The 22,920-nt window shown below is 43.4% G+C and overlaps 1 protein-coding gene and 1 pseudogene across 2 annotated transcripts in view; one reads left to right on the forward strand and one right to left on the reverse strand.

Moving 5' to 3' along the window:
• Positions 1-4,566: 4,566 nt before the first annotated feature.
• LOC136637527 (5S ribosomal RNA) lies at positions 4,567-4,683 on the reverse strand (annotated as a pseudogene).
• Positions 4,684-7,377: 2,694 nt separating this feature from the next.
• SLC35F3 (solute carrier family 35 member F3) overlaps positions 7,378-22,920 on the forward strand; it is a 168,813-nt gene continuing 153,270 nt past the window's right edge. For both annotated transcript variants that reach the window (XM_066611447.1, XM_066611446.1), the window contains exons 1-2: positions 7,378-7,430; positions 8,199-8,428. In XM_066611447.1, the coding sequence (XP_066467544.1) occupies positions 7,378-7,430; positions 8,199-8,428 (283 nt within the window). The remainder of the gene's footprint in view (positions 7,431-8,198; positions 8,429-22,920) is intronic.

The following is a 22,920-nucleotide window of genomic DNA, read 5'->3' on the forward strand; positions in this document are numbered from 1 at the left end:
ACATCACATGGTTATTTATTTGAATTTTTAAGTTGGAGGTTAAAATCTTGCTTCAAATAAAAGTTATAACTCACCTAAATACAGGTCCAGCCTATTTGTACACTGATTTTTTATACATGGATTTGACTCAACACAAATGGCCCCTGCAAATGAGAAGGAATGTGCTGATCCCTGGAGAAGGGGAAAAATGCATCCCTTTAAAATAAATTTTAAAAACTGAACAGTTTTTTCAATAGCTTTAACAATAACCTCCCTAATGAGAAAGGGGGGGGGCAGCTGGCTGACAATCCATCAGTCTTTCTCTCTCCAGCACATCCCTTCCTTCCCCCTGAGCAAGTGAAAGAAAGGTGATCACTTTGCATTGGTGAAGGGAGGGGCTGAGTGAAGCGCCTTTCTAAACCCTTGGAGGAGGACTGATTGATGATTGTCTCCTTAATGACTCTTATCTTACATCACAAAGGTCAGCAAGGCTGTTTTTATATCACTGGGGCAAAGAAACTTTGTTTTTTAAATTGATTTGCTGTAGTTCATTTTTTTGCCATCCACATGAGTGCTTGGAACGGAACCCACGCGAATAATGAGGCTCAGCCTGTAGACTAAGCACTCAAATATGGTGAACTAAGCAATGAAATAGGTAGCATAAATCCATGGTGACCCACTAGCAAACAGGCAGCCTATCTGAAATTTTTTACTTATCTCCTGCAGACTGTTTGATTCCTGTTCCTACCATAGGATTCAGCATGTACCTTTTTGGCATGGCTGCATCCAGCAATATTGCTGGGTGGTAGGATTAAAGCCTTGGTCTCTGTTTTGCAGGAAGGACCACAACTTTTTTCATTCCTCATTATGGTAGACTCATTATGATCAGCCAAATTTGATAGAGTACCCTCTTGTTTATAGCCTCCATCTTTAAATCCAGGAGGAGACCTGGATCCAGGAATTCACCAAAGCATCAAATGTGGAGTACAACCCTGTCCAGGACATGTTTGTCCTACTACTCCTGCAACTTTAGGACTACCCACTATGAACAACTGCACCTTGTATAGATAATATTTCAATATATTCATTCTCATCTAGCCCATAACTGACATCAGGTAGTCAAGGGCAATGCTGCAACATCAAGGAACCTGCACCAGCCTGAGTTTTGGTGATAGCCAGAATCCAAGCCAGAATCCAAACTGAGAGCCTTCTAATCTGTGTGCAATGCACAGATTCCTCTTATGATGAGTCATAAGTCTTATGGTGAGCCAATAGATGCTTTCTAACTTCAATTGATACGCACCTGGTGTCATCACTGGTTACAAATACTTGCCTGAAAGAAAAGGTGTTATGATATTGTTTTATTGGGGCTTTAGCCAATCAGTAGAAAAGCAAATTGAATGTGGAGAGGACAAAGAGAGGAAATGCTCATCAGCTGAGAAAGACTGATCTTCTGGTTCATAAAAATTCAGGCATAGGCATTGTACAATGAGCTCTTGAGTTTATACAGAACATTTGAAAACCACACATAGTTTGCCTTAGATGATGTCCAAGCCATTAGAACAGTAGAACTTACCCCCTCAAGAATTCCGGGTCAGGTTGGCAGAACAATATTGCTGCCAGTAAATACAATGGCAATCAGTAACATTTATTGCTTTGAAGCGATTGTCCATGAAATTAGTAATTCAATCGATTGTCAGTAAATAGCATTGGGTTAAACTGTCAGTGAAATTAGTAGATTTTATTAAGACCTTGAAAATAAGTTGTCTGCACACATCAAAAGTTGCTGAGGTTGGTTGGGGTGACAGAGCACCTGCTTTGCATGCACAAGATACCAGATTCAGGGCCCAATCCTATCCAACTTTCCTTCACCAGTGCAGCCACAATGCAGCCTTGCAGTAAGGGAACAAATGTTCCCATACCTTGAGGAGACCTCTATGACTGCTTCCCCCCCACAGCATGCAGTGCACGCCCCATTGGCATGGCTGCACCAGTGCTAGAAAATTGGATAGGATTGGGACTTCAGTCAGTACACACCTCCTTCAATGAAAAGGTCTCAGGTAGCTGTGAAAGACTCTTCTTGAAGGTTTAAAGAGAGTGGCTTATAGGCAACACAGACACTGGTCTTACTCAGTAAAAGGCAGCTTGATATGATGAGTAGTGTTTATGGCATAACTCAGTAAGGAGATGATGGTATGGATGGATCACATAGCTGAAAAACTCATGCTTACTTGGAAAAAAAATCATTTGTTTAAATTACCCAAGTTTAAATTTAAATTTGTTTAAATTTGCCCAAGTGTGCTTTAGATGGCACCATGGCAGCCTGTGCATTTTGTTGTGTATCAGGAGTAAAAAAATATGTAAAAACAATGTTTTTGCATTTTCTGCATGCAGAAGCTCATTTGTGTTGCCACTGCTGTAATCCCAAACCATGTTAAGGTTGATTGGTTTCTTTGGTGGATTCATGCTTACATCCTGAGAAAATGCTGACAAGTCACAATGAGTGATGATGAAAATATTGTAAAACAGGCAGCACAGTCAACAAGTATATATTAACAATATATATTATGTATAGTATATGCTTATGTATGTACACACATACTAAAGAGAGAGAGAGAGAGACTAATTAAAACACTTATATCCCACCTTTCCCTTTTAAACAAAACACCAGATGCAGTTAACAATCAATATTAAAAACAACAGCATCATAAATGTAAACAATCAACAAAAATGAACAAACAGCAGAAGGCAGCAGATCAAAATCTTAAAGGAGCAAAGGCAATTCAAATTAAAAAAAATAGTCTTAAGCACCTGCTAGAAGACCAAAGGAGTGCTACTCCATTCAGAAAAGATGGTTGATCCAGTACCTGCATAACGAAGGGCATAACTTCCTTGTTGCCTTGAAGATACCAGGTCACCAAGCTTATACACTTTTGTATTGCCTTATGTGTCCAATGTGTTAATGTTATTCTTTAATTTTGTATACTTATTTTGCATACATCAAAACAAAACACTACTGAGAGATTCAGCATACTGGTCCAAGTTTAGCCATTTAGGTTTCTTTCTCCAGCTAGATATTATCGTTAGATTCATAATTATCAAATGACCCAGCTCTTATTCACTCCACAACTTCTCTACCAGAGTAAATGACAGCTTTGGAAGAATTTTTGCTGGAGATAAAGAATTCCTCTTCCTATGTGCCCATGTTGTAATCCTGATAGCCTTCACTGGAGCTGCTATTTTAATAGAAAACACACACAGAGAGAGAGAGAGAGAGAGAGAGAGAGAGAGAGAGAGAGAGAGAGAGAGAGAAATTATGCATTTCAAGTACTATAGTTTGGACTTTTAGATACTAGCAAATCACTCACTTCTGTTGCTCTCACCAATATAGCATGATTGCTGAGAGAACCACAATACTAGGATGGGAGAAGGGCAAACTGACCTCATGCTCAGCAGCTTTTCCACTTGCTTCTGCTTCAGTCCAAATTTTAGAATATTGCTGAAACAGAATTCCAGAGGTTGCTGTACATATAGGTGGGCCTGAAGAATGACACTTCAGGATTATTCTCAATTCAGAGAACTCTCTCTCCCCCCCCTCATACAAAAAGGTTACTGTGAGCTTTCCTGCCCCCCAGTGGCATCGCTAGGAGGGTATGGGGTGACGCGCAAGGAGGGGTGACGCACACTGGGAGGGTGACGTGTTAAAATTGTGGTGGTTAGGAGTAATACCATCATGTTATATACTGTTGGATGTGGAGTTTCCAGCTGAATGCAATGCAAAAAACGAGAGTGAAATATCTCCTTTCTATCAAACGTTATTGGCAAAAAACTAGAAAACAAAAAAATGCATGGAGTCCAATGGAAAGTGAAACCGAGCCATATAGCATGTTTACTCACATGTAGATGAACGTGCCTTAGTCCGTCTGAAAGGGCAGGCTGAGAGGAATCCAACAACACCAGAATGGTCCTGATCCAATGAATGTAGCCCCCAAAAAACACCCAAGAAGGATGTCCCTCCCTCCAAGCTGGTGAATGTATTGAGCCCTATGGAAAGCGAACTAAGCCACATGGTCACGTTTACTCACAAATAAGCAAATATGCCTTGGCTCCTGGACAGGTCAGGCAAAGGGAAACGTGAGGCCACCAGAATGGTCCTGATTTGATGCAACCGGAGCTCAACAAATGCCCCAGAAGGCAGCCCCCCCCCCATAAAGAGAATGAAACATAGGCTTGACAGGGTAAGGTGAATTTTTTTTTTTCTGTTTTAGGCTGCAATTCTATCCACACTTTCCTGGGAGTAAGCCCCACTGACTATAATGGGACTTACTTCTGAGTAGACAGGCATAGGGTTGGGCTCTCAGACTTGTAAAGCCAGGTGGGTCCTGATAGTGATATGCATGAAATATAAGAACTTAAATTGAACTGGGTACTGGGTAGGGGTGAAAATCTTACTGATTCTTTTTTTTGGGAGTGTTATTGCAGGCAGGCTACAGAGAAAATTCACTTGGTAGAACAGGGCTGGCTTTCCCCCTTATGTATTTATTTTACTTTGGTTGGCAACCTTCAGTTTCAAAAGACTATGGTATAAGCCTACAGCACCAGGTATTCCCAGGCGGTCTCCCATCCAAGTACTAACCAGGCCTGACCCTGCTTAGCTTCCAAGATCAGACGAGATCGGACATGTGCAGGGTAACAGTTGCTGCTTTAATTTATTTATAATTATTTTTTTTAATTTGCTTTATGATGGGTCCTGGACAGACTGTCATTCTGAAAAGTGGGTGGCAGTGCTAAAAGTTTGAGAACTGCTCCATTAAGGTGTTAGTTGACACCCTGGGGGGAGGTGACACCACTAGTGACCAAAATCACTAAAATCACAGTTTGCAAAAATAATACCATCATGTTATATATCAATCAATGTGTAATTTCATGCAGAATGCAATAAAACAAACTGCGTTGAAATATCTTTACTCTATCAAAAAGTACAGCCAAAAAACAAGTGGAGGCGGGGTGATGGTAGATCAACATGTCCACCACCTGGAGTGTTGCCCCGCCCACTGCATGGAGGTGACGCGCTGTCCTCCCGCACTGGGTGACATGAACCCTAGTGATGCCACTGCTGCCCCCACCAAGTTTTAAATCTGTCTCTTGCTACTGACCCCAAAAGCAGTAAGGGACATAAATCAAGACAGGGCCCTGGGGACTGCACTGCTATTGAGCAAACAGAACTTATGAGAGACAAGCAGCCTTAAAGGATCTATTTGACTAACACTTCTTGCTTTGCAGAGAGTCCACTTCACACATTACATTTTAAGTGTGCACCCAAAACAGGAAAGTGTGAGAGCAGAAAACAGGTGTTTCATTCTGCACACTAGCCAGAGAGACATGATTGGCTGCAGCACTCTCTACTGCACATATCTTCAGCAGGAAACTTGGCTTTGCTTCTGCATATTGTGCAGAATGGCTCTGAACATGACAGGTTTGAGGTCCTCTAAGGCACACGCAATTTTCTAGATTTTATTCAGAGCCTGCAAAAACTGTTTAGATGCTTGAGGGAGAAAGTCCAAAAGGCCTATACCTGCTAGGCCTATACCTGGGCTAATTAAACATGGAGCACAGTCCACGGGACAACCATCTACTCCTCATTCATTTCAGTGGGAGAGATCCATCTCCAGTTCCTTCTGTACCTTTTAACGGCACTCCCAGGAGTGCAAGGCAGCTGCTTCACCTTGCCTAAAGGTAGGGCTGCCTCTAGCTTTCATTTCATCATGTGTCAAGTCACTGAAACACTGGAGAGAGCCCAAGGTCAGGGGAAGGAGATTTCATCTCCAATCCAAACCTTCAAAAGCCTGGTAAGAAGAGCCCTCCTTAGACTCTCATTTTGAAGCTCTTTCTCTCTTGTTCGCATTGGAGCCCAAGTAGTGCTGGCTCAAGATCCCTTGAGGTGCTATGCCAGATACTGCCCCCCTTACCCAATGATGTGCCAGCCTCTGTTATTCACACTCTCCTGTGTTCTAGCTCAGGACTCTCCCCCTCCTCTACATGTCTTCTTCTTCTCTGTCTTCTTCATTTTCCAGTTCAAGGAAAATTGAATGAGCATTAGAAAGAGAAGGATAGGTAGTAGAGGCAAGTAAGCAGATGGGGATGTGTGCAGGGACGTGTGGTGGGTAGGGAGGTAGGTGAGACAGAGCCTCCCCACCAGAGTCCTTCGAAAAGCTCTACTTCCATGTGAGGCACCCAAGCACCCACAACCCACACGCTCCACAGGATCTGGGGTCCAGGATCACATTCTGCATGTAGGTTGGGGGTCCCTGGGCATCTCACACAGCGGCAACACTTTTTGAAGGACTCTGGCGGGGAGGCTCTGCCTCACCACCCACCATATCCCTGGATGCGTGCAATGTTCCCTGAAAGCGGTGTGGCCACGTAGCTCAGAGCTCAGTCTGCTACCTGGAAGTCGGTGACGTCACATGCTATCACCACTAGGTTTCCAGAGATGCTGCTGCACTACCATGAGAGCTACAGTGGGGCTGTGGCAGTGGCACAGAAAGGGGGAACACATTTTGCTGCCTGAAGCGCCCGCTTCAGTAGACCTCCTGATGGGCCAGCCCTGAGCCAGCGAGCAGGGAGACATTTTGTAAAGGGCAATCAGGTGGCCAAATTCAGTGGTCCTAAATGTTGGTGGGAGCGTTCACAAGGGGCTTGAAAGAACATTATGCCAATAAGAAATAAACCAAGAAATGCTTTCCATTTAAAAAAACACAGTCCTCTGTAGGTCTACTCAGAAGTAAGTCCTATGGAGTTCAGTGGGACTTACTCCCAGCAAAGTGTGGTTAGGATTGCAGCCCAAGTGACAGGAAAAGCCAGTCCTCACCGGTGTTTGGTCCTGGCAGAGAGCTACTGGCTGTGCTGCCCGCCCATGACAGGCGGGGGGCAGGAGCTGCCCACCAGGCGCCCCCTGTCGGCTGCCGCACCCACTGCACAGGCAGGAGAGGAGAGCTCCGGAGAGCACGCGCGGGCTCCCCCTACCGGAGGAGAGGCAGAGAAAGGACGGCACTTGGAGAGAGTGGGCAAGTGAGCGGCTGCCTGCCTGCCTGCCTGCCTCGAGGGGGTGACCAGCGTTTCCCTCCTCCTCCGCTGCTCCAGACGCCAGCAGCAGCAGCGGCAGAGACAGCAGGTTGCAGCCAGGAGCCAACGCCTCGCCTGCGCGGAGGACGAGACGCCGACGACTCTCATGCAGCAGCAGCTCTCCGGCCACTCCGAGGTCGGCGCTCCAAGCCCTGCACCCCCTTCGTCCTCGCCTCCCCCCGCACAGCGCTGCTCGCGCTCCCTGCCAGCCCGGCGCGGCTGCACCTTCCCTGAAGCCTGGGAGCCCCCACTCCCTCCTCGCTGCTCTTCCCTATGGGGATACGAGAGTTTCCCAGCGGCACGGCCAAGGGCAAGACCGTTGCGATGTGAGTGCGGGGAAGGGGGTGGGGAAGCCTCGGCTTGGCTTAGCGCCGCGGGAGGAAGCCAAAGGGCACCTGCTCCCGGCGGCGGCGGCGGCAGCAGCGCTGCTTGCCCGGCTTGTGCCCCTCGTGGGCTGCTCCTGCCCTCCCCGGGGCCACCGCGAGCAAAGTTTGCCGCCCCTCCTCGCCTCCCCTTTCCCTGGTTCTTGGGAGGGAGCGTTGGGGAGATGTTTCTGCTGGGGAAGCCCCGAAGTTCTGCTCCTGGAGCGTTTCTTGTAGCTGCCGAGGAGCGAAGGTGGAGGTCTCACTCTTTCCCCCTCCCCTTAAGGGCATTCCTGGCGGGCTTTAAACTGCCCAAGCCTCGGCTTGTCTACTCAGAAGTAAGCCCCACTATAGTCAATGGGGCTTACTCCCCGGAAAGTGTGGACAGATTGGAGCCTCAGAGATGAATTTCCTCTGCGTGAGCGCGGATGTGTCTTGTAGGCTCTAAGGCTGCAATCCACACTTACCTGGGAGTAAGCCCCAGTGACTATAGTGGGACTTACTTCTGAGTAGGCATGCATGGGCTTGGGCTGTTAGATCATCTGCTAAAGTGATGCTTTCCTTTGTGTTGAGTGCCCTCCTCAGATCCCTTCCAGCAGCCCATGCCTTGTGTGTGTGTGTGTGTGTGTGTGTGTGTGTGTGTGTGTGTGCTTTTCTGACGTTCTTAATACCTGCGATGCTCCCAAGCGTGTTTGCCTTTCTGAAACCCTTCTTTGCCTTGCCTTTTCCTAGCGGCATGAGGAGATCTCCGGATGTCAGCCCCAGGAGGCTGTCAGACATCAGCCCTCAACTCCGGCAGCTCAAATACCTCGTGGTGGATGAGGCGATTAAAGAGGATTTCAAGTGGTCCCGATCTGTGGAAGACCTCACCAGTGCCTCCATAGGGCTCACTTCCATCGAGGAAAGGATTCTGCGGATTACGGGGTATTATGGCTATCAGCCCTGGGCTGCCAGCTACAAAAGTAAGTCCCTTGTTTATCCCTTTCTCCTTGGCATATGGAGAGAGAGCATCCTCTCCATACCTGCCCTTAACTTTCTGTCAGAAGCAGGAACCCCTCCTCTTAAACTCCCAGGAGGATGCAGGAAAAGGCTTTGGTTGTACTCTGGAATTAACCTTGTGCATTGAATTTTCTGGTGGTGTGTATTATCCAAGTGGATCAGAGCTCACCTTTGGCTCATTTGCCTCTACTCCTTTCCCAAGATTCTCTGTAACCAATTACTCCTGTTGCTACTCCTATTCATGTGAGATTGATAGCTGACTGGTGAAAAAAAAGTGTCCTCTTTCTGTGCACGTTTCTGCACTGTTTTGAGAAGGCTGTGGTAACATGAGGCTTTAAATGCAAATGCGTACAAGGCTCAATCTGCTGAACTTTCTGCCTATTTAGGAAAAAAAATGATGGTGATTATTATATAAACATATTCTTCATAATCAGGAAAAGGATTTCAGCTTAGTCCTGAAGCTTGGATTAAATGTAAACTTTGCAAAAGGTCATTGTGGCATACGGCTTTCTTTTTTTTGGAAAGCTGTTTCATTAAATGGTGATTGAAGTTTGCTTTCTAATATTTGGAATTGATCTTTGATCACCATTTCATTCAGGAAATGTCTTACAATTGAGTGATTTAATGAATTGCTTTCATCTTTTGCCACATGGATATAATACGCATTGTATTACTCTAAGTAAAAGTGAAGTCTTAGTGCTTCTGTGTTAATTACATTAATTTTAATACTAAAATATAGCTCTTTTCTTGTTTTAATACCATGAGTGAAACAGAATGATCAGGCTTATCTGTGAAACTTGGTGCCTTGGAAACAAGGAGAAATGCAAAATACAAATGTTTTAAAATAAATAAATTAAATGGTCGTGCTCAGAGGCTAGTTAAATTTGTATTGATGAACTACAATATTTAATTCTTATTTCTTTAATAACACTATTTTTTAAAAACACTAGTAAAATATGTACTATGCATCAGTTACTGAGTCTCTAAAACTACATTGGTCATTAATCATGTTTGCAAATTTCCAAAGTTTGAGAAGAACATTTCTCTGATACTTCAGAGCTTTGATGGTCACCATAAGGATAATTTATCACACTCAGCATGCAAGACAGAGGGTTTTCAGTCTTGATGCTAATGTAGGAGATGCTGAACACATCTGTCAGATTTTGTTTATCTAAATGGTGACATCATGCTCATTCAGAAGCGAGAATGTTTTGCTCCTATTTTCGACTGGTTCTAAGACTAGTTCAGAAGAAGCCATGTATCCAGGAGGTGAACCTAGATGTTATGCATTTGCTATGTATTCAGTAATTGCCCAACTTCCTTGTGCAAGAGTTCATCCATACAAATTCAGAAATATTCATTCAGGTTTTCATTCAAATTAAATATCTAGGTAAAAACTTGTGGAGCCCTGTTGAGAACTGGCCTACGAAGTGCCAGAAGGCTCTACCATGGTATCTGCATAAAGTCACTGGGAGAGCTTTGGAGTGAAGTGTAATTAGTATGCTGATTATGATAGCTAGCTTTGTTTTCTACCAAGATCCAGGAGCAGTTCCTCCTTGAGCAGCACATGGCATCTATAATGAACTAGATATGGATTGTAACTGAATATAGAAAATGTAGGCATGGTGATAGTTGAGGTCTCTGGGAAATTGCTCAGCATTGATAAGATCTGCCTGCCTTTTGTTGAACAGGTATGCAGTCTAGGGTTTTTTAGGGCTCTGAATTCGTTTGGATTTCTAGCAAGTGGAAGCAGTAACCAGGACTAAACTTTGTCTTCTCCTAGTGAGGTAGCTAGAGATCTGACAACTATTGCCCATGTTTTTGGAATATTAAAGATTGACTACCAAATGCTGTGTGGTTACCCCATGAAAAGCATCTGGAAACTATGGGTTTGTGTTGTTTTTTTAATGAATGAATAAAATAATCACACCATTTTGATCTATTTGTTTTGAGATGAATATAGACAGACCCTGAATTATAAACGGTTCATTCTGTTTGGGATCCCATTCATTTATGGGATGAGGCAATCTTGTAGCACTGTCTTTTTTCTTAAATTGGAAATGAGCATCGCTGTTCCTTTAGGTAGTGACTTCCGGTGGCAGCTACCCCCAAGTGCTCTGCTGCTCCTTCTCAACTTTAAATTGTTTTTTTTAAAAAAGCAGAAAAAAAGTGAACCAGGTAAGACCCTGGTCTGGATGATGAATGGGAAATGAAAAACACCTACCATTCTGTATAAAACAAATAGCAGCTGCAACGAAACAACATTAAAATAAGTGAAATTGCAGTCCGCAAACACGAATGCAGCAACTGTATCGCCAAACAAAAAGTTTATATGCCCCCTTTGGAAACATCAGTTAGCACGGACATGCAAATATTTCCCCACTGTGTTTTTCTAGATTAGAACAATGGGAATACATAAGACCTGTGTGTCTGCAGTGGCATTTACTGACTATATTTTTGATAAGTAATTTGGTTTTGTGGTATTTATGTTTTAGTTGTTAGCTACTATGAGCATTTTGATGTAAAGTTGAAAGATATAAATACACTAATCGTCCTGTCCAATGAAGGCCTCGCACTGCAGGAGCTAGTGTACTAGCAGCACAAGATCCATTATGGCTGTGACAAAAGACAACACACCATTTAGTGCAGCTGAGTCACTGCTGCAAGTGGTGAATGGCTGTAGCCACATGCCAGCAGCCTATTGATGACCTGCAGAGCCAATAAGTCAGCGCAAGGGGTGGGAAGAAACATGAGAGTGGGTGGAATGGGGAGGACAGTGGGATGGGGAAGGGGATGAATCAGTACAGGGAAAGGGGCTATATTGACAGCAATGTCACCACCAATATGCTATCCCCCTTCTGGGTTGGTGTAGGTCCCAGTAAAACCAGTAGGACAGTAAGAGCTTACCCCCAAGCAAGGGAACAAATGTCCCCTTATCCAGAAAAGACCTCGAGGTCTCCCCCTGCAGGATGCAGCATGCACTGCTGGTGTGACTGCATCGCTGGGGGGATTTCAATAGAGTTGGTCAATCAGTCAGTCAGTATAGCTTTCATGTACCAAAGTGTGTGTGTGTGTGTGTGTGTGTGAGAGAGAGAGAGAGAGAGAGAGAGAGAGAATGGGAAATGCACCAGAACTTGTCTCAGCTAGGAAAAATGTGAATCTCTTGACCCTGTTGGGAGTTTCCAGTTCCAATTAGTTCACACATGAAGATCTGGAGCACCTTCAGAGATTCTAATTATGACTAGAAAGCACTATACCTAAACTCCCAGTGCTTTTGTGTTCTAACTAGTTAGAACTAGAATCTTTGAAAGTGCTTTGGAGCTTCATGTTCTGATTGGTTAGAACAGGAACATCCTGAAGCATTCTGAAGTTTCCAGTTTTTACTAGTTGGAACCACTGGCCAGTGGTGTAGCTAATGATCATGTAATCTGGTGCCGAGCTCAAAATGGTGCCCCAGAAGTGATGCCGCAACCGGAAATGATGTCACATCCAATGAAAATTGGGGGAAACCCGCCTCCTCTCCCTAGCAGCTCACCACCCACTTGCTCTGCTGCTTCCACTCAGCCAGTGGTATAGCTAAGGGTTATCTGCTAAGATAGCTATGTGCTACCTGGGGTCAAAGAAGATTTTGTAGACTTCCCAACAAGACAAAAATCTAATTTAATTAAGTAAATAAATAAAAAGTGTGAGTTTTATTGGTTAGAGACACTGTGCTGGAGTGAAGAGGGATGGTTATTTTCTTCCTTGCTAAATATAAGAGGACCACCACTTGAAAAAGTGCCTCTTTACCTAGTTAGCAGGGATAACTATATTTTGATACATGGAAATGAGAGCTAACTCATATTAACACCTTATTGGTTCTGTGCTGTATCATAAAGACATCTCATAGACTCTCAGAACCATCAGTCTCATAGGTCAGTTTTGAGTTAAGAAAATCTACTTTTTTCCCATGTGGCAGTTGTGTTTTAATTTTCTGGTCAACCAATTGGTTAATTGGTCATACCTTTGACAGAATGAAGATATTCCAATGTGGTTTCATTGCATTCTGCATAAGTTACCTTTCCAATGATATATAACATGATGGTATTATTCATGTCTATAGCATTGCATGGAATATAAGGCTCAGTCCTATTCATGAGACATGCCAGTGTTGCGGCTGGGCTGGCTACATGCAGCAGGACATGACTAAGGCTCTACTGTCTTCCTTCCTCTCTCTCCCATCTGTGCAATGTCAATATGGTGTCCTCATAGGATTGAGCCTATAGTCTTTTTGATTGAGGCCCTATATTCTATCCTGAAAACTCTATCCTGAAAAAGATATTTCATTTCAATTTGTATATTGTGAGTTCTCTTTAGTCATGCTCTAAAAACCAGGTAGGCATAAAAGATACAGTTGTTTAATAGAGAAAAATGTATTTATTTCAAGTTTAAATGTGCTATTTTCTGTTAGAGCTTACAGTGATATCCACAACTTCAAGAAAAGCTGTCACACTAGTCAAAGAAATGGGTTCTTGAAGTCACAAGTGAAAGTGCCATTAGAAGCCTGAAATACTTCTGCTGCCAAATATTTTATTTGTATTCCATGCATTCTATACTTCCCTGTAATGATTCAAAAGTTACTGAACCTTGAGGTTCAAATAAATTTGACTTTGACATTCATTTAAGAGGATGATTGCTTATGTGCTCAAGTCTAACTCTGTTCTTGTATGGCCCTACTCTCACTTTTGGTATCATAACTTTGCACTGTGGGGGGAGGAACATTCAAAGGACTACAGTTTTTGGATGCAGCACTCCTTTGAGACAAAGATGCAGTTTTCATGAAGCTGCATGTTAATTAATAAATTTTCTGATGTGCTGACCTCTGTGACAGCAAAGACACTTTATAGTAATAAAAGAAAGATGTTCAATGCACGCTGTGCAAGGGTTTACAGTTGTTCATAAAACATCTGCAGTTCATTACAATCTTACTAAAAGATGCCAGAGAGAATATATGTTCTTGTGCACGTGTTGGTACTTTTTGTTTTGTTAGCAAAAACTAGCTTGCTTCTTCTTCTGTAGTAGTTCCTGCCTCACAGGCTTTGTTCTGTTAGCCCTTAAAATGAATAGTACCTAGTCTTATGAATAGTCATATTACCTGTTAGGAGCAATATCTTTATTGGTGTTTCTGCAGGATTGGACCTTGTCGGAAAGCCAGCTTCTGAGCGGGATATTAATGCTCTTTCTGACATGATGACTAATAGTCCAATTGACCTCATGTAGAGCTGCCGTGGATAACCTGACGGAAATAGGAAAGGTCATGTCTGTGGCTCTATTATAACCTTTTTGCTGGGATTTAAATTGTGTCTTTGAAAGCCAATGTAATGTGCAATGTGAATTCTCCACACCAATAGTAAAATCTATTTTAGATGGAATGTAATTTATCCTGTTGATCTGATGTCATGAAGGCCCAAAGAACTAGCAGTTTCTGGACTAGTTTTCAAATATTGGAATCCAGTTGTTTGCACATGTTGAACCATATTGTTGGAATACATCATGTGTCTCTTTTTTATCCGTTTGCCCCTGTCTGTTTCAGAAATCATTTTTGAGAGAAATTGTTGATATCAAGATATTTAACTGTGTGCCATGTTTAATTTTGTATATTTTTCTTCACTGTGTCAGTATTTGGAAAATTACATCAAGACCATGTGAAAATATCAGGGTATTGCTCTGGCTATTGATAAGAAGACTTAGAACATTTGAAGTTAGAACATTTGAAACAACTCCATATATGAGAATTTTAGATGACCTTTGGAACCAATGGAAAAAATGACCTCCACAATGTTAACTTTGTGTTCTGAGGGAAGCAGAACCACAGCTTACAAGTTGGTTCAGGGAGCAGGTGTAGATTGCTGAGTCAGCAGAATCAGCAGGCACCTGGGACTGACACACCCTGGGTGTGACCAAGCCAGCACTGATTGGCGAAGCTGACTACATAAGATTAGTCTGCTGGAGCTTCCAGTGCAGCAGTAGGGGAGTTGTTGGAGATAACTGAGGAACTGCTGCCAGTGACTGAGGAGGCTGGATACTGTATGTATATGTTATTACTGACTTATGGACTGAAACTTTGACTGTGTATTATTGGAAACCGATTTGGATTTGTTATACTTGGACTGACTGCTCTTCGTGTTGACTCTTGGACTGTTTACTGGCTATTCTACCTGTGATATCCCTTGCTCAATACATCTGCTGAAAGTACTCTGCTGTATTTGCTGTTTTTCTTGCAACCTGCTCACATTGGGACAAACCAGGGACCATACAACATCACTTTAACCTTAACACACTTAATTGCAATCTGTAATTGTGGGGCACAAATTAGCAGTGGTAAAGCAAAGTTGTTTCCTTTTCTGCTATACAAGGACATCCTGTTTCAAAATGGGTGGGGCAGAATATAAAGGAAGTCTGTTTTAGAGGAATGAAATGATTTGGGAGCAGATGGCATTATGGAGCAGGGCATATGTGAGCAACCACTGAGTGGCCTGTTTTGAACCATTGGGATGGGATCAGATTTATAAATCAGAAAGGATATAAATGTGGCATATTAAACTGTCAGTTTCTTTTGACATTGGCTTGGGGGCTCTAATGAATTCTGTTTGTGAGCTTGAGTGGCAACCTATGTGACTGTTGTTTATATGGATCTCTAAGCCATTTGCTTTTAGCATCCATCACACTTTTACTGGGTTTAAAAAATACTATATTTTGTCACCTTAATAGTCACTCAAGGGTAAGGGCCAAAGAGTGAAAATTCCATACTTTCAGTACCAAGTACTGGCTTAATGTAACACATGAAAGAAAGTAAGCCTTTTCTTGTCAAAGTAAATGTACCCTTAGAAATAAATTGATATGCTATGTGCAGCACTACAATCCTGCATATATTTATTTGGAGGTAGGACTAATTGAAATTAGACTTCAGCTTAAAATGTTCAAAATTGTGGTGCTAAACTAATAATGATTACATGATAAAGCTTGTGTTTAATACCTATTTTATGTCACTTCAGCATTTTTTCTATTTTACATATACTCAGTACAGTACATTCATTTGTTAAGCTGTCCAAGCAAGTTAATCAGAAAATGATGAAACATTGTTAATGTAATTACACATTAATAACTTGTAGGCACCACGGTATTTGCTTATGAAAGTGTTTGAGCAGAATTTATTCCACTCTAAAGCAACTTTTTATTCAAGTTAGTAATTGGTTAAAACAACTTGATAATAACCTATACAAGAGGGCCAAGTAATATGCTAGGTTCTTGTAGCACCTGGGACTGGGAGCCAAATAGTATGATTCTTCATCCCCCACCTGTTAGAAAGTCACCTGCATGCCAGTTGTTTCTGATCTTTCAGGGTGTGCAGAAGCAGAAAAGCTAACATTTTGATATGCTACTGAATGCACTGCTGAGTCATTGAAGACCTTTCAGATAGCGGGAAAAACACAGGTACCTCCTTTTCCATTAAAGATCTATCATTTTTTCCCCAGAAAATTACTCAACTGGTTTAGCCCATAAAAACCTTAAAAAAACACCCTCATTTCAGTATCTCTTTGAGTGTGTCATAAAAATTTTGCTTAGCTGTATTAATGGTCCAGTCCTCAAGCTTGTTTTGCAAAGCAAATACTTATTTAGCATGAGGCATGGCACTTGCAGGTCCAATGTTATGGCATGAATTCTGTTTACAATAAGGTGAGGGTGCAAAGGCTAGGAAATAGGGCGTCTGTGAAGGCAGAGAAAAGGAGACCACCTGCTGTTTTCCCTCACTTGTTGCTTAATGTTGCATGGTCACTATCATTGACCACTGGCTTCCAATGCTTTCCACAAAGAACTGGTAATCTGAGCCTTCGCATATAAATTTAATATTTGCTCCTCAGTGTGACTTGCCTGTGTTGGTGACGGGGGATGATGGGAGATTGAATGGTCCAAAAGGAACAGTAGAGGGCCTTGAGTTGCCATGCAGTAGCCTGGAGTGTTCTGACCTGGCAGAGGCATTACAAATGGGTGATATGAGAAACTTCTGCATACATAAGTCACCATGCAGAATGTTGAATCATAGCCATAGCTCAGCAATTTTTTCAACCTTTTTATCTCATGGCACTAAAATGGTCATGACACACCGTCAGTTTTTTTATCATTGACAAAGCACATCATGCTACTGGTAGGGGGCTTACGTCCCCCAATTGCTAATAAACGACCCCCCATTTACTAATAAATTACCCTCCTCAAACTCCCACGGCACACCTGCAGACCATCCATGGCACAGCAATGAGCCACGGTACAGTGGTTGAAAATCACTGCCATAGATCATACAGTGGCGTGGATGTTATAGCATGCGGTAATACATTTTACCCTTTATAGCAGAGCTAGTCTAACTGGGGCATCATGACGCCACAGCCTGAGGGCCCTGGCCTCTGCCCCTTAAGGGGCGGTGGCAGGAGGAAGGCAGCGACACGATTCCCAGGATTACTAAGGGGGGGGCTGCAGGGACTGGGATGCACTCACCAGTCCCTGCAGCAGCCTTCCTGGGGTGCGGGGAGCCCTGCGCAAGCATCTGCAGCCTTCTAAAAGTGAAAGTGGAGCGATTGCACTCCACTTCTTCCACAAAACCAGAAGTGGAACGCGATTGCTCCGCTTTCAGTTTTAGCAGGCTGGGGAGCCCTGCAGATGCTTGTGCAGGGCATCCCTTAGTGCAGCCCCCCTTAGTGACGCAATCCTGGGGATCGCCTTGCTGCCTTCCCCCGCCCCCTCTTTCTCCCTTCCCTCCCCTACAAGGACTTACTGTGGTCTTCAAACTCCCTGAGAGTTTGAAAACTGCAGCTTTATGGTCTAAAACCTCTCCCCCTTTAAAACTTTTGAACTATGGCATGAGTTGAATTTCACATCTTTCTGTTCTTTGTTCCAAAAGGGGGACGTGTGAAAACAATTAATAATGAATTTGATAAATCCATAAAATTTTGATTTTGTGCAGACATCACATAGTCTGTTGAAAGTGAAGCAATGCTCAAAGCCAATTCATTTTTTAAAACTAGGAATTGAAAAAGGAAGTTCAGTGTTCCCAACGAACCATCTCTAAGGCTTATTTAATCATTTTGTAGCCATTAAATTGAGTTTTTAGTCTGATTAAAACAGCATATCTTTGGACTTTTCCCATACCATACATACCAAATTAGAACATTTGGTTCTAATTACACCAAATATTGCACAATAAAGACTGTTGTGGGCAGGGTACAGCACAGAGGGTGAAAAATCTATTATAGCATATTCTATTCATTGAGATTTAGTAATTGAACTGTCAAGGATAAGGAAGAGCTGTTTTAATGATTCCAGAGGGGTACTGCAGTGTTTGTACAGAGGTGCTCAACTTGGTCCCTATAGTTTAACCATCCCTATTACTCCTCTTGTTGTCCTGATTACAAGTTGGCCTTTCACCCTTTTTCACATTTCCCTTGAGATGAATTAATTGACTTGCTAAAAACGTATTCATTCCCCAACCTTCCACAAGAAGGTTTATCTTTATCTAAGAGATAAAGATCTCTTTATCTAAGAGATAAAAAAGAAGAATCAAATGCTGGTTTAGTGGTGTATGTCCTGCTTAATGTCTTCTAGAAGAGAGTGCTATTCCAATTATTTACTTGTTTATTTGAAGAATTTACATCCCACCTTTCTCCCACACCCAAGGGCACCCAGGGTGGCTTATAAAATAAAATCCAATACTAATTAAATTACAACAATATTAAAAAGTTAAACATAAAACAGACCCCAAAATAAAACAGACCCCAGGGTCACATAAAACTATTAAAATTACATCTCATTAAAAACACCAGCCCATAATGTCAGTCAAAAGCCTTCCTAAATAAAAAGGTCTTGAGGCCTTGCTGAAAGGTTGCCAAAGGGGGAGCTGTTCTTAATTCCTGGGATAGAATTCCACAAACAAGGAGCCACCACTGAGAAGGCCCTGTTTCTAGCCGTCATTCCCCTCACCTCTGCTGATGGTGGCACAGTCAGAAGGGCCCCCTCTGATGACCTGAGAGTACAGGTAGGATTATATGGAAGGAGACAATCCCTCAAATACCCTGATCTTGAGCAGTAAAAAGCTTTAAAAGTCAAAACTAGCACTTTGATTTGAGCCCAGAAATGAACATTACACTTCCTTGTTTCAGCAGATTCAGTTTAGTGCAGTTTTGTTTTTTTGTGATTTGCTTCCAGAAGCCAAAACAATCTTGGGATGAAAAGGGCAAAAGGGGAGCTGGATCAAGCTAGTGGCTCCTCAATGTACAAAGATCTTCATGAGGGCAGTTATGAGTCCTTATGGGCCAAACGAAGTGTCCTGAGATGCATGCATGACTGTATCTCTGATGTTATCTGATGTTATCTGATGTTATCTCTGATCTCTCTCACAATGGAGAGAGGTGAAAAGCGGTGTGCCCAAAGGATCTGTCCTGGGACCGGTGCTTTTCAATCTCTTCATAAATGACCTGGAGACAGGGTTGAGCAGTGAAGTGGCTAAGTTTGCAGATGACACCAAACTTTTCCGAGTGGTAAAGACCAGAAGTGATTGTGACGAGCTCCAGAAGGATCTCTCCAGACTGGCAGAATGGGCAGCAAAATGGCAGATGCGTTTCAATGTCAGTAAGTGTAAAGTCATGCACATTGGGGCAAAAAATCAAAACTTTAGATATAGGCTGATGGGTTCTGAGCTGTCTGTGACAGATCAGGAGAGAGATCTTGGGGTGGTGGTGGACAGGTTGATGAAAGTGTCGACCCAATGTGCGGCAGCAGTGAAGAAGGCCAATTCTATGCTTGGGATCATTAGGAAGGGTATTGAGAACAAAACGGCTAGTATTAGAATGCCGTTGTACAAATCTATGGTAAGGCCATACCTGGAGTATTGTGTCCAGTTCTGGTTGCCGCATCTCAAAAAAGACATAGTGGAAATGGAAAAGGTGCAAAAGAGAGCGACTAAGATGATTACGGGGCTGGGGCACCTTCCTTATGAGGAAAGGCTACGGCGTTTGGGCCTCTTCAGCCTAGAAAAGAGTCACTTGAGGGGGGACATGATTGAGACATACAAAATTATGCAGGGAATGGACAGAGTGGATAGGGAGATGTTCTTTACACTCTCACATAATACCAGAACCCGGGGACATCCACTAAAATTGAGTGTTGGGCGGGTTAGGACAGACAAAAGAAAATATTTCTTTACTCAGCGTGTGGTCGGTCTGTGGAACTCCTTGCCACAGGATGTGGTGCTGGCGTCTAGCCTAGACGCCTTTAAAAGGGGATTGGACAAGTTTCTGGAGGAAAAATTCATTATGGGGTACAAGCCATGATGTGTATGCGCAACCTCCTGATTTTAGAAATGGGTTATGTCAGAATGCCAGATGCAGGGGAGGGCACCAGGATTAGGTCTCTTGTTATCTGGTGTGCTCCCTGGGGCATTTGGTGAGCCGCTGTGAGATACAGGAAGCTGGACTAGATGGGCCTATGGCCTGATCCAGTGGGGCTGTTCTTATGTTCTTATGTTATTTTGATGTGCTAAGTCAGAGACCAAAAGCTAAGCCCAGGCCAGAAGTGGCCTACTTGCAAGAAGGAAGGTGATCAGGCTTTCCAAATCCCTACCTCTGTAGAAGAATCTTATTCCTCTCTCAGCAATAGACAGCTCCAGCTGGCAAAATCCAATCACAGAAACCTCTTTATATCATGTTAGAATAATAGCTCTATATGACTTCCTGGTCCCTAATACACGCACATTATCGCAAGGTCCCACTCTCAAGGCCAGCCTTTAAAGCAGGGGTGCTCACACTCTTTTGGCTGGAGAGCTACTTTGAAACCCAGCAAGGCCCGGAGATCTACCAGAGTTTTTTTACAATGTTCGCACCATCATAACATATAACATTTATGTGTACATTGTATGTTGGTGTACCTTGCATAACCGCATGAACCAATATTGCACAACACAACATAATTAACTATAAACATTTTTTGTAATTGAGTTTACTTTGATGACTTGCACTGAAGTGAATCAGCCAAGGATGCATAGTCAGGACAGTAGCTGCTGACAGCCAGCCTCAAGCACACTTCCAAATGTTCATCAGTCATGGTGGAACGGTACTTGGACTTAATGATCTTCATGTAGGAAAAGGCTGACTCACATAAATAAGTGGAGCCCTTCCTGCCTCAGGTGCTCTTATATCCCTGAGGGCCCTATTGCCTTCAAGTGGCTGCAGCTGTGCAGCACACTCTGCTGGATGCCCAGGCCTTACCCTTAAAGGGGCCACTGCTGACACCACATCTACCTCCTCACCAGATCTTCCTCGATTCCAATACAAGGGGGGAGGGGAGCAGATCTCTATACAGACCAGTGCAAAAACAGGGGAAAGGTGTGAGGGAGGGAAGATCTCTGTATAGATATCACAGCAAGACCAGTGCAAAACCCCTTGCACACAGAACCAACAGATGGAAGTGGGGGGGGGGGCAGATCTCCATACATACCAGTGCAAAAACAGGGGAAAGGTAAGTCAGCCCCAGTAGAGTCAATGGGGCTCACTCCCAGGGATGCGTGGACGGGAGAAAAGCCTGCCATCGGCTCCTCTCCCAGGGAAGAGCCTGCCAGGTGCTCACTCCCTGGGCTCCCTGGACTCACTCCCTGGGCTCGCTCCCTGGGCTCACAAACCTGCCAGGGGCTCACTCCTAGGGATGTGTGGACGGGAGAGAAGCCTGCAATCGACTGGTAGCTCGCGATCGACATAATGAGCACCCCTGCTTTAAAGCCTTTTGCTTGATGAAAGAAGTGCACAGATAATGCAGAAGCAGAGGATGCAGGAGAAGAAGCCCCCCTCTGTGTTCCACCATTTATCTCTGGTAGAGAGCTGTTTGGTCTTCACATGAGCCAGGCTCTATCCTCAGGACCCCACCTGTAGTCTCACCTTCCATCACCTGGTCTGGAGTTATCTTGAACTGGAATTTTCTATTTCTTCTCCCTCACATCTGGATAGTATCAAGCAGAGGCGTTGCTAGAGGGGGGCGGTGCACTAAGTTTTGCCCCACCCAAACTGCTGGTAACCATAAAGGAGAGTGCTTACAGACACAAAAGTCACATTAAAATTTTCCAGGTTATACATTTGTTTTTTTGTTTTCTTATTCTATCTGTGAATGGAGACATAAAACATGGTATATTATTATTTTTAAAAAAGTTTTTTTAAAAAATCTTTCTAATTAATTGCATCGCCTAAGAATTTGACTTTATCTCTTTTCTTTTGCAGTTTCTGATCAGCTTCAGTTTTTTGGGGGGAAAAGATTATCAAGTTGTTAATAATAAGAATTAGATTGAGATGGGATCCCTTAATGATTTTGTTAAACTGCAATATGGAGATTCTGTTGAGTCTCCATATTGAAAATCTGTTGCTGTGAAGATTTGTTATTGCAAAATGGTGGAAATCTAATGGTTCATTGCAAATTTTGGAATGATTGAGGAAAATGCTCTCAGTAGTGGAAACAGATGACCTAACTGGGTTGATTGTCTGGTATGAAACTGGGAATAATGATGAGCTGTTGCTAAAGGGACTCTTTTGGTTGCTTATTGGAATAATTACTGTAATTATCCCTAATTGGATAGTTTTTCTGTTGTAACTTTTTGGTATGAAAATGTTAGTTTTAAATATTATTTTAAATTTTCTACTTTATTATAATTGACTCCAAAATGTTTGGTCTTAACAACTTCTAAGGAGAAATAGATGTGATTGCAGTTTTTATATGAAATATTGAGTTGGGTAATTATATTAGAACTTCGCGGTAATATCAGTGTTTTGGAATGCCTGAAGAGGTTTTTCAGCAGGAGACTTAGTTCTATAGTTAATCTTTTCTCTTCATAAAAAGCTGTAGAGAAGCAGCCATAATGAGTGTAATGACTTAGGTCTACAAGCAGCTGGACAAAAGATCACAGAATGAAGACGACTGCAATGCTGGTATGAGTGAGGCTGTGTGCTGCATCCTGAGTTGGGGGGGGGTGCAGTCATGGAACCCTCCTTAAGGTAAAAGAACATTTGTTCCCATGGTTTGCATTGTTGCTGCCCTAAGGGTGCCATCCTACCCAGCCGTTATGTTGGCATAGGAGCCCCTGGAGGGTTGCAAACGTGCCATAGAGCACGTTTGCACCTCCATGGGAGAAAGCTGCATCAGTGCATCCAGATGCGCTGACGCATGGAGGCTGGCAGAAGCCTCCATGGCAGCTTCCTCCCTGCCACTTTTGCCAGTGCACCCACGCTGACACAAGTGGTGAAGGTAAGTGTGAGGGGGCAGGGAGGAGGCAGGAGGGGGGTGTTTCTAGACAGGAGGAGGGCAGACAATGGGCGGCCCTGGGTGTGCGGGCGCGGGGAGCTGGGGACGGGGCTGGGATCCGGCGGTTATGCCGGATCCCAACCCCTGTCCC

The sequence above is a fragment of the Tiliqua scincoides genome, chromosome 1 (assembly GCF_035046505.1).
Source record: "Tiliqua scincoides isolate rTilSci1 chromosome 1, rTilSci1.hap2, whole genome shotgun sequence".
In the NCBI taxonomy this organism is placed as follows: domain Eukaryota; kingdom Metazoa; phylum Chordata; class Lepidosauria; order Squamata; family Scincidae; genus Tiliqua; species Tiliqua scincoides.